We start from the raw sequence: 12,229 nt of genomic DNA on the forward strand, positions 1-12,229 counted from the left end.
TATAAAGGGTTTTTCAGATTTCCAGAATGATTAAATTACAAAGATGGGGACTTAATACCTCACCTCAAAATGATTACATCAAATAACTTGAAAAGTAACGCATTTAAGCCTTCTTAACCTAGCTAGCTAGACCTTTTGCTAATCTAGTTGAATGATCATAGTGATTGGAACACAATGAAACACAACCTTCAATGGCAAGAAAATCGGGTAATTTGTTTGATTGCCTAAAAACATGTTGATATGAGAAATTCTCGTGACGAGTTTTCATATCTGGAGAACGTTACATAGCCTTCTTGTATACATGGATTAACTATTCACCGGCACTCTGGAACAAGTACTTCAGATACTCTAAAAAAATATTTCACGCAGAAAAATATAAAAATTTTCACATTTAATTATCGTTAAGTCCACTTCAAGCATTTCGTGTCTTTTTTCCCCCTAATAGGGGAAGGGTGGAATTTAAGAAGCGGGGAAGGGAAAGGGGGATTTGAGGACCTCTAATTTCTAGAATTTTGTGTCTTTGAATGTTAAATGCTTTAAAATCAATTGAAAACATTTAAAGAAAACTGTTAAAATGAAATCTTTGAAATGAACCTTCAGTGGTTTTTGCTTCATCTTTTGCATCCCAGAGACGAGTATTTTCCTGCTTAATTCAATCGTATGCTTTCCCACGTTGGCTGCTAGCTTTTATATCATTTATACGTACCTAGATCCTAAGAGTGTGAATATTTTTCTATTTTCACTTTTGCAGATTGAGGTTGACAACCATTCAGAAACTGTATGACATCAAGTCCTGTAATTTCGCGAAGTAAGAGTGCCAGCCCAGTTGTTTATGTAGCTGAATGAATTGCAGAGTAATTTAGCCAACGGAGCTGTTGGAGAAACCGATATCCTCAGTATTGCTTTAATTGTTTTTGGCTTTGCTTTAATTTCCTTTGCTTCCACTTTTCCCTCTGTAAATTTCAGTGAGGCTAAGCCATTTTTTCTTTTTTTAATGCATATCCATTTTGACGTTATGGTTTAATAGTTGGTAACAGCAGAGGTCATTGCATTATTACGTTTAATGTCCAGCAGGAAATCACAAAGGACAGAAGGTAGGCATATGATCCTGCTCTAATGATCACAAAGGACAGAAGGACAAAGGCATTCCTTAATTCCCAGCTCTAATGATCCTGCTCTTCTATGTGTGGAATTATGGGAAGAAATGAAATATGGTTCTGTATTTTCTCTTGCCTTTCCTTTCCAAACTTAGAGCTGCAGTCATCTCAACCAGATCGGTGATAAAGCTGAATAGTCAAGAACCAAAACGATCACAAGTTCTAGATATCAACAGAAACCTTTCAGGTAGAAGAAATCTTCACAAAGTGTGTTTTGTAATTAGATTATTTGGGATAATTTTTGAAAAAAAAATACTATAGCACTTTTTTACTATGAAATAGAAAGGGGTTGAAAAACATGTTGATAGTGCACGCAAATAAATTTTACCAAATAAGTAACCATCCAAATAAAATTAACTACCGGAAAAGGGATTAGGCAGTCACTGAAGAATTATCCTCAGAGAAAAGCAATTAAGCACTTCCGGCAAAAAGGCCAGCTTTCCATTGGGGCCTGGACGGCCATCTAAAAGACAACTAGAGAGAAATGCCACAGCATTAAAGGAAAAGGGTGTAATCTGAAATTTGAAAATTGTTAGTATTCAAGTAAATTCACTAAACCACCAGCTCTTGGGCTGGTGGCCACCACCAAGCCCTTAAGGCTTTGGTGGGGTGGTCCCACCAAATATGCCACTCTTGTGGCTTTGCTTCAAATCCAGACGGATGTGTAGTGCACCCGTCTGGTCCGGTGGTGATTCTGTCCCCATCGGTCTCCACAGGCTCAGTTGAGCCTCTCCCGTAGATAGAGTAGGAGTAAAAGTAGGAGTAGAGATGACAATCGAAAAAAAAAAGTAAATTCACTAAATTACAACTCACGGTGTCATGCAACAGGGAAGAAAAAGCCTCTTTTGATTTTGGTTTTTAGATGCCATTGTAAGGAACATAAGCAGTCAACAGCTACACACAACATAGTAATGGATCAATATGAAAATTTGGTCCTACATTCTACCAAGAAAATGGAACCTGATATCAACATTAAATAAGAACCTGGTATGCTTTCCAAAAATTTAGCACCATACACAAGACCGTAATAAAATTTTTAAAAAATAATAATAAGAAAGAAAGAAAGAAAGAAAAAGCTTCTTTCTTTATGTCAATGACTCGGACCTTTTAGGATGGAATTGACCCTACGGCTGATGAGAAGAGTTCACTCCTTGCTCATGTTCAGTATCTACAGGCAAACTGACTACAGGTATATCAAGGCTGCTCCTTTCGGTCTCAAGTGCAACCTCTCTCACGTCAGCTATTCGTGCCTCTGTTGTTTGAATGTCATTCCATTCTCCGTCTCCACTTGGCTCCATGTTGGCCGGGTCCACCGCAAGATGAACTATACTTTCTCTGTTCATAGGAATAGCCCTAGAAACACTTAAACATGCTTTATCGACATTCTCCTCTGATGGATCCACATGCTTGGTCAGAGGAACGTTACTACTATCAGAACATGACTCGGATTTCTCCTCAAATACTTGTTTGGTGTCAACCTGCTGCCTGTAGACAGATAAGGATTTCGATTTATCAAGAACCTGAAATGTACAATTGCCATTTGGAAAAAGGATCTTTATCCACCCAAAAAAAAGGTGGGGACAGAAACAGCAAAAATAAGTGCAAGCCCAATTATCACATGAAAGTAGGTCCAAACATATGGGAGAAACATGTTTTACACCAGGAAAGGAAAGACCTTTACTAAGTATATTTTACTCTGATAATTGCTAGCTCTGAGTGATCATATCTTCATTTAGACCGTCTCCTGTTCCAGGATTTTTGCTAATGGAGGAAGCTTGATATTTCCATTCCATCCAATGGAGAAAGCTTGGAATTTAAGGACCTCACAAGGTTTAGATGTCTTCTCAAATGTTTGGTTCCATTTAAGGTTGAAATATTAAAGAGTTTGCATCCATATTGAGTTACTTATTTTGTATGAACTTGTGTTTCTTGTCCTGTACACCTCATCAATTCATCTGAAACTGCTCCTTACCCCCATCACACAATTTCTTACAGTTTTCTTTTATTTAATCACTAAATGAACACCTTTCTTCAATCCTATCCTCTTCCCAATGCACCTCTTTTTCTTGCCTTAATTACTCTAATCAACAATAGGTCTGAACTGTGACCAACTCCAAAAATTAGGAAAATGAAGGCCAACAAACTCAATACAGAATAAGCAAGCCATGCATCTACACATGACTCATTAAGGACCAACCTTTTTAGTTGTTCTTGTAATGCACTTATATATGCCAGCAATTCTTGTTTCTCTTTAATGGCTGCAGCCTCTTTTTCTGCTGCAGCTTTTATTCTAGCTTCTGCCTCAGCCTCTGCAACTCTAGCCTTTTCCTCAGCCCTGACAACAGCTCCCTCCAATATTACAACCCGTTCTCTTGCTTTCGCAAGCTCAGTACGCCATAAATGTGCTTCTTGCATGGCAGAGTCTCTTTGCTTTATAAGCTGATCTCTATCTTTGCTGAGCACCACAACCCTGTCTCCTGACTCCCTTAGCTACATATTCAACAGCACATCAACTAAATATAGATAAATACATACTAAAATTCCAAAAACCTTCAAGGCAGCTGACTAATACGATAAGATCTGAAAAATTGGTAGGATTAAAAAAAGGCACACCTTCAACATGGATGACTCTAGCTGTTTCCCATAGTCTTTGGCCAAACGCTCAACCTCTGCACATGCAATTTTTCTTTGTTCATCCATCATGTGAGCTGCAGATGCTGCTGCTTCAGCAGCCTCAGCAGTTTCAGAAAGTTTTTCTGCTAATTCTTTTATTGTTGAATCCCTAGCACGAAGTTCTCGAGCCAAATTTTGCAGCTCTTCATCCTTCACTCTTAATGTTTCCTACAACATGAATTTATCATATTAACCACTAGCCACAGACCATCCAAACAGCATATATATATAGATAGCAAGAGAGAGATGCATTTCAGTCCCATACAAGCCTAAGCATCAAAAGAAAACTAACAAATTGGCCGGTTAGGCCAAAAATGCTCAGTTGTTTCTCATAAGCATGGACGGCTGAAAAGGATGTTGACGCTGCCAGAGCAAATTTAAATTAATTGAAAAGCTTACCTTTGATAGTAATTCGACACACTTTGACTTTAATTAACTGTTTTCAGGATACACCACCCATTACAGTTTACTGTCCCAGCCCTACCCAATCCTTAACCAACCTTCCCTTCCCAGTTTGAACCATCTAATCTCTGCTGCCACCTCTCAGCTAGAACCATTTAAAACCTGCCAAATTCTACCTTCAAAATGTGATAACAGCCACTGCACCATACACCTTTCACTTTCTCTTCTCCTCTTTCTCTCTTCTCACCCCATGCCACCACCGGATACACCCAACACACTGCTCTCTCTCTCTCTCTCTCCCTCTCCCCTTTTTCTGCAACCATCACTTCAAGGCCGCCCCAACCATTCCAACCACAAAGCAAGCATCAGTCTCCTCTTTCTGCAAACATCTCTATCTCTCTGTCTCTGCGTCTCTCCCCTTTCCCTTTTTCTGCAACAATCACTTTTAAGGGTGCCCCAACCATTCATACCACCCAAAAAAAAAAAAGAAGCATCAGTCTCTTCTTTTGCAACCCCCTTCCTTCTCCCTCCCCAATCTTTACTTCTTTTTTAGTTCCATGAACTGAAATTAAGTTTGAAAGAAAGAATCTTCATGTGACATTTTCGGGTAGAGAAAGGAAATGTGTGTGTGTGTGTGTGTGTGTGTGAGAGAGAGAGAGAGAGAGAGACGTGTGGGTTGTCTGGAAGGGATTTTTAAGAGAAAATGAGACGAAGAAACAGGAGACAAATGAGGAACAAAACTTTGCTGTGGGACCCAGAGATAGATATTTGGAGAGAGGCAATTAAAGTGTTCATATTCGAAGAGTAAGCACACCAATTACCACAAAACTGCTTTTGTCATCAAAAGAGTTGTTTTGCAAGTTTCTCCAAGGAAAAACAGAGGGAGTGAGAATTTAAAATTACTACTAACTTTTGAGGATCAAGCATTGCTTTAGCACTTCAGAACATTCTACCCGACATGAATATGAAAAACCAAATAATTTGCTTAGCATTGTTCATCAAACAGTAATGAATGCTTTTCCTTACAGTAGGATTTCAAAATTGTTACTAGTGCACCAAAGGCTTATATGTACCTAAACAGGAAGCTTTTAGTTCCATTAAGTTTGCTTATACAAGAAACGATGTAATGCAATATTTCTATCGTAGCACCATCTTTATTTCTGATGTGTAAAAGAATTTCTGCAACATTATACAAGAGGCATGGGCGCAGAAAAAATGTACAAAAAATGCCAGTAAATTCATAGATAGGTCGTCACAACGACAAAGTATGCTAACATTTGTAAAACAACTTCAATAAGCTAAAAACCAATTAGCAATTAGCAATCAGATTAGCAATTGGCAAAATAGCTCAAGATTGCACTAATTTATTTTCAGATCCCTCTAATTTGATTAAACACTCTCCCTTAACACCTGTGTCACACACGACTCATGATTAACAAGAGCCCATAAAAACTCAGATTGACTAGGAATGAACTCAGTCTCATTTGAAACTGTGAACCGGCTCGAATGGAATAAAAACACTGAACCCAACTCCATTACCACGTTAAGATGCCTACGCGTCAAGCTGAAAACCGACTCCCAATTAGACTACGGATATGTGATAGGCGCAGATACATGCTCAATTAGGTAATCTATAATGCAAGCCCTATATATGCTACCAAAACCCAACCCAGACCTTTACAAGATTTGGTTTACCAGACTCCCTCCCACTTAATATTCTGAGTTCTTTATTAGTAGGGTAACCTACTAATAAAAAGGGGCCAAAAAAAAAAATCCCTGCAGTGAACTTGATAATTTAATACAAAAAGTGGTCACCTAAACAATCGACTCAAAAGATCTAATCAACAAATTTCTCAGTAAAACAACTCAGTAGAACAACGTTGTAGTCACTAACATCAAACTAATATATATGCACACAAACTCGTACAGATAAACAGAAATTTTGCATCCATCTCTTCCACTGCGCCCATTGAATTATTTACAAAAGAAATTGAAAAAAAAATAAATGTGCTATATTCAAGAAAAATAGATAAATACATGATGACAACAGCACTTTTCCTATATGAGTAAAGAAAACTTCGAATTTTCTTTAAAAGACAACAAATAGCTGTATTTTCAGTCTAAAAAGTTTTCTATAGAAACATTATATGGAGTTAGTTTAACTACATATATGATCAGGTGCACAACTTGGTAAGGGACCCCAAACCCAAAGGGGTAACGAGCTGGGTGGCATTGTTTCACCCTAATCCTGTCACAAAACTGTAATAGAGTTAATCCTGAAAATCCTGGAATGGAGTTAATCCTGGAAATCCTGTGTGGTACAAGGTGTCCTAAGGAACAATACTCTTCTGAAATTTGCCCAAGATAACATTACTTTCTTGGGAAATCGACATGGAGTTTTGTCTCTTAACAATCCCTATATGATTCCACAGAAAGCTTACAAGCTCTCCTTGATAAAGGGCACCAATGAAAGAACCATCCAGGCACTTAAGAGTGGAGCAGAATCTAGCTTTAACTCATTGGCAGTCAAGCTGATTAATGGTCCAAAAATTCACAAAAATTACGGTAAAGTGCAGAGCACTTGAGATTTTTAAGATTTAGGAGTTCTGGCATTTTGATAAACTCAGATCCTGAAGTGCAAGTTCTTGCCATTACCAAGACAGAGATATCCAATCTCAAATATAAATAAAGCACTAAGTTTTTCTTTTTCTTTATTTTTTTGGGTGCAAATAGGCACTAAGCAATTAAACAGAAGAAACTTTAACATGAAATCAAGCAGCATTATGGTAACAGCCAAGCGTATGAAAAATACTTTTTAACACATTAAGCACAGTAATGAAGCAAAAATTCCTATTTAACAAACCAAGTATCTGTAATTATGAAATTATCACAAGACGAGGCAACAAAGGGGACCAAGTTTACCAATTCTCTGTACCTGCCATCACTATTGCTTGCAATACAATTATAAAAGCACAATGATAGGTACCAAACTCACCTTCATAATTGATAGGTCATCCATGGGACCGTCAGCAGTCCTATTTAACATGTTTCCTAATGCATTTCTCATGGTAATCTGCATTGCTGCTTCAATTTCCTTAGATGCCTCTATAGCTGTTGAATTAGCAGCAGCAACCACTGTGGCAACTGTCCCTAATTTTGTCGATCCATTCCCACTCAAGGAATTCACAGCCTCTTTATGAGCTTTTAAAACAAGTTGTGTGGCACTGGTTTTGATATGAGGCCAAAAAAGGGCAAAAAGGAAAGTTAACACAATCTTTGATATAAGATTTATAGCAAAAGGTAACGACCACATGCAACTGCAAGATACAGGTAGAGCCATCTAAGGATCCTCTTCTGTCATAAGAATAACATGGATGAAACCCAAAAGTAAAAAGTATTGAATTACGAAATTTGAGTTCATGACAAAGCATGAAACTTATATTGAAAATTCTAACACATGGAATATCCGCTATTATACGTACTCATAGGGGTGATTTTTCAAAGAGCTGATAACTCACTGTAAAGTAGATAACCAAGCTCTAGCAGCACCAGGAGATTCTGCGCACAGGAAGTAGTCCTTTTTCTGTGGTGTCCCAATATCTAAGGAGAACAGTTAAGCATCAAACAAGCAAAAAAAAAAAAAAAAAAAAACAAAGTCGTTTGGAGAGTAACAATCTCCATGCTCCCCCTTCCCAACCATCTTACTTACTCTGTTAGAAAAGATAAGCAAGATTAAAAAAGTAGAAGAAGAAGAAGAAGTTTAGATCAGTAAAGATGGATACAGAAACAGCAGCCATCATACTTTGGTAGCCCACTGAGTCAGAGGAACAAGATAAGACACAATAGATAGCATTAGCTTAAAACCAAAACAAAAGACTAACACACTTGAGAACTTGAAAAAGACAGTAAATTTAGTTCACTAAATTCAACTGAAAAGTAGCAACAATAATCTTACTGGAAGTTTACAGGAGATATTGTTATTGTGCTATTTGCATCAAACACAATGGTCCCCTTGACAGCAGGCTCGTTTCTCCTGGTCCTGAAGACTCAAAAAGCAACACAAGTAAATAGCTGCACTATAATAACAAAGATAAATAACAAAAACAAGAGGACCAAAAAACTAGCTGGTAATATCTTACTTGTACTCCATTTTTCCAGTAGTTGGGTCCAAGATCACCCATCTCTCATTCCATTTTCTCAGCTATTGAGACAGACAAGAAATCCACATTAGCTATTGGGTGAATCCAAAATAACACGGATCATATACATACCCACAGTTACACACAGCCACCACCAAATCTATACTAGGGACCTACTGGTCACTTTGCATGTCAAATTCTTTTTTTTTTTTTTTGGGGGTGTTGTAGAGGGAAGAGGGGGGGGGGGGGGGGAGAGGACAGTGTCATTTCAATTTGTGTCTGACAGGTTTTGTTTTCTCTCAGTGTTCTTGTAAGCCCCAAGGAGTGAAATCTGGCAAATAGTTAAACTCCGCCAAGAAAACAGAAAAAGAAAATCTACATAGCAGACCTACATCTGAACAGCTAAGAAGAATCATTGACCATCTCATGTAACAAAGTGTACTTCCTTCTTAAGACCATTACTGACACAGAAATAATGCAATAAAAGGATTTTGTTAATTTGTAGAATTTTAAAATCACATACTTCATCGTAATTAAAAAGAAAAAATGAAAAATCTCAGGTATGGCTCCTAAAAGAATGGATGTTGATATGAGACATCTAAAATGCTTCAGTTACATGGGAAAAAAATTTCAGAAATCTGTGAATGAAAAAAATCTTTCTCCAAGAGCAATAAAATAGTTAGCCATCATATTCATGCTAAGTCAAAGCTTCAATCAGAAGTAATTTTATCAATATAAAGAACACTAATACCATGGGAAGCATCAATTCAAAACTCACACACTCCCAAAAGTCCGCTCTACATCCCAGAGTACACAGCTTAAACACCTTCTCTTCCTTAGTCTATTGATTTCTAAAGCCCCTGCACTAATCTGTTTCTTGAGACACTGACAAATTGCAGTTCGCATGTCAATATGAACAAACATCTTTAATTTCTCCAGAGAAATATCATGGAAGTGCATAAACTGCTATATTCACTTTCAAGTGAAAATCCTTAAATTACTAGGTGCCCTGATAAATTCTGACCAAAAGTTCAGTAATTCTTAAAGCCAAGTTCCCCCTTCATCATTTCTGCATAAAATGGCTTTGAATGGAGTAAGTTGCATTCATCCTCAACTCTCTACTTAAGAATCTTTTCAAAATTGTTAATCCTCTTCAGTCACTGCTCGAGTCAAAAACAACTGAAAAACCAGATACATGAACTCTCAGGCAAGCTAAAGGAACCTTGAATTGTGAAATTTTATCTGTTCAATTCAGATAAAGACTACCTACCAATAAACCTGTCTTTTTTCGGTTCCTCCATAACTGGTGGTTGTCATATAGTCCAGTCTCTTTTCAATTCCTCCATAACTGGGGATCATCATATAGTTTCACAAGATGCACTCAAAATGGACTTCTTGTCCTTTTTAAAAAGCACATCTTGTGCCCAAAACATAAATAGATAAAATAAATAAATAAATAAATAAAAGGACTCATTTCAAGTCACACGTCTTTGGTATCAGCTATGACATTTTCTAATCTTTGCCTACTGGAATGGACCCAGACGTATTAAATCTTTTACTCAAATCAGACATCCCACAACCCAAATAAGCAGAACTGAGTAAGCATAAAAACTAAATAAGAAATTAAGAGAGAAAACACCAATCTCATCAGACTAAATGATCATTCCTCCCCCATTTCAATACTCCGGACAACCTATCTTGTCATAGCAAAACAACGAATGATCAATAGAGCCCATAAGGGGTCTTAAAAACACCAATATTATAGATATTTAGTCTCTAGTTCAGCCCCGTGATTCCCATATAACAGCAGGAAGCGGAATTTCACTAGCCTTACAAAATAACAAAGCTAGTACACACATATTAAACCCTACAAATTGGTCCTAATAAACCAAAGAATTACCTCACACCCTCAGACTAAGCCTAATCAGCTGCAGCTTAAGAAAAATCCAAAATAAACATGCAAAAACCAAAAACCGAAAGCTAAAGAAAAGCACAAAAAGACATCATTTCCCCTCTTTCCAATCTTACCGTCTCCGATCGTTTCAGCAGAGGACCTTGCAGTAAATTCCGACCAGAACCAGAAGCCAATTGCCGCTTGATTTTCTCCAAGCTCGTCCTCGTATCCCCATCGCCCTAACACAAAAATTTTCCCAAAATTAAAAAAGAATTAAATCACTATAATCAACACTATTCTTTTCCTCCCCCATTCACAGTACAATCATCCGCGATCAATACAGAAATACAGTGAAAAAAAAAGGAAGAAAGAAAGGGCACTTACCAGAGGAGCTCCATTGGTAGCCATCAATGATGAAGAGAAATCGATGGAAGAAATGGGAAAGTTTTTGTAAAGAAATTTAATTTACTTTAATTGGGGTTTTTACTATAAGGAGGAGAAGAGGATTTAGGAGAAAAAGAGTGAGGGGTTATGAGTTGTAGCATTTGGATTAGTTGTTACTGGTCGTTAGGTTTGATATTTATATGGATGGACTTGTAGTTGTAAGGAACTCTACTCTCACTTTCTACTGTTTCAACCAATTCTGCTTTTCCTTTTTTCTTTTTCTTTTCTTTTCCTTTTATTTAGTTGTTTCTTTTCTTTCTTTTTTTTTTGGGCTTTTTTAGTTGTTTTGGTTAGGTATAAGAAGATTTCTATACACTTTGGATTGAAGCAAACTCAATGCGTGTGTATAGATTGAAAAGATTGATGTTAATGAATGAATAAGTTACAATCTAGTGTGAAAAGTGTTTTTTTTTTAAGTTATAAATCATAAAAGGGAATCGATTTGCTTTTATAAGGCTTGTTAACGGGACCTCAAGTGTGAGTCGAGGAGGCGTTGATCTAACGGATGAAGATGTGATTCTAGGAATCAAAGGTTGTAGGTTCAAATTCTTCTATTCCTTTTTCCCGCTTTTTAAATTTCATGCCTCTGTTAGAAAAATGTTTTAAAAAAGACCTCAAGTGTTCTAGTGTTTTGGACAAGTATGATCAATTTGAGAATGTATTTAAATGTAGGGCTCCAATAATTGTGATTTGTGTCTTTACATAGCAAGTCAAATGTAGTTTAAGTGTGCTAACCATAACCCACTGAATATAAGTAACCCTCATTGTATTAGTAACACGGAGCTTCGTAAGGATGTTTTGGTGCTACTATAAATATATGAGTAACACCCTTTGTATTCTAGAGTTAAAAACATGTCAATCTCGAAAATTAAAATAGAAAAGGTGACAAAATTGAGATAACACCACATTAGTTGCTCCTATATAAACATCAATGCATATCTACTTGATTTGCAAGTGTAACGTAAATTCTCTTGATGTCTTCAATGTATGTACGTAATTGATATTATTTTTCTATTATCAAGAGGTAAAAAAGATTTAGACATACTAAATGATAGGTGTCTACTTCCATTCCATTAAATACATATAATGAATAAGATTAACTATATTGGGTATATAAATAACTAGAAAGTGTTTTTATAATAAACAAAAAAAAGCCTTTTTATATATCTCATTATTATTAAATTATGATTTTTCATCTAAAAGGTGTTCTGATGTGGTATCTAGTTGACTTTGAAGCTTATCAAGTTCATTTGCATCAATTTGAGACTCAAGTGAATGGTCTTGTTATTAGCTATAGTTGTCGTTTGTTTTATTCAATTTTTTCCAGCCGATTGTTGAGGTTGGATTGATTAATGTTGGTTTCATGTTAGTGAGTCGTTACTTTTTAGAAGAATAATCTATGTTGACCACGGTTGGAGCCAAGTTTGAGTTAGTTGCTTTAGTTAGTAGTCGAATTAGAGTCTTTTTCTTAGTAGTTATTGTTTAGTTAAGCGAGTTCTAGTTTGATTAGGAATATGGTC

General features: G+C 36.6%; 1 protein-coding gene across 1 annotated transcript; it reads right to left on the bottom strand.

The window, feature by feature from the left end:
• Positions 1–1,974: 1,974 nt before the first annotated feature.
• LOC113770762 (switch-associated protein 70) lies at positions 1,975–10,813 on the bottom strand. Its single transcript, XM_027315338.1, has 10 exons — positions 10,650–10,813; positions 10,400–10,504; positions 8,372–8,433; positions 8,188–8,271; positions 8,015–8,046; positions 7,751–7,832; positions 7,228–7,456; positions 3,771–3,998; positions 3,355–3,647; positions 1,975–2,642 (listed from the first exon to the last, which is right to left on the bottom strand). Exons 1-10 carry the CDS (start codon positions 10,671–10,673, stop codon positions 2,282–2,284), a joined length of 1,500 nt encoding a protein of 499 aa, XP_027171139.1. The 5' UTR covers positions 10,674–10,813; the 3' UTR covers positions 1,975–2,281.
• Between the last annotated feature and the right edge of the window lie 1,416 nt (positions 10,814–12,229).

Source organism: Coffea eugenioides, chromosome 5, assembly GCF_003713205.1.
Source record: "Coffea eugenioides isolate CCC68of chromosome 5, Ceug_1.0, whole genome shotgun sequence".
NCBI classification, from domain to species: Eukaryota; Viridiplantae; Streptophyta; class Magnoliopsida; order Gentianales; family Rubiaceae; genus Coffea; species Coffea eugenioides.

Excerpts from the sequence above, each read along its gene's own strand:
- LOC113770762 (XM_027315338.1), bottom strand. The coding sequence starts at position 10,673 with ATGGCTACCAATGGAGCTCCTCTG. Across the intron at positions 8,272-8,371 it reads ACTGGAAAAATGGAGTACAA|GACCAGGAGAAACGAGCCTG; the intron begins GTAAGATATTAC and ends TTGAGTCTTCAG. Across the intron at positions 2,643-3,354 it reads TTACAAGAACAACTAAAAAG|GCAGCAGGTTGACACCAAAC; the intron begins GTTGGTCCTTAA and ends ATCTGTCTACAG.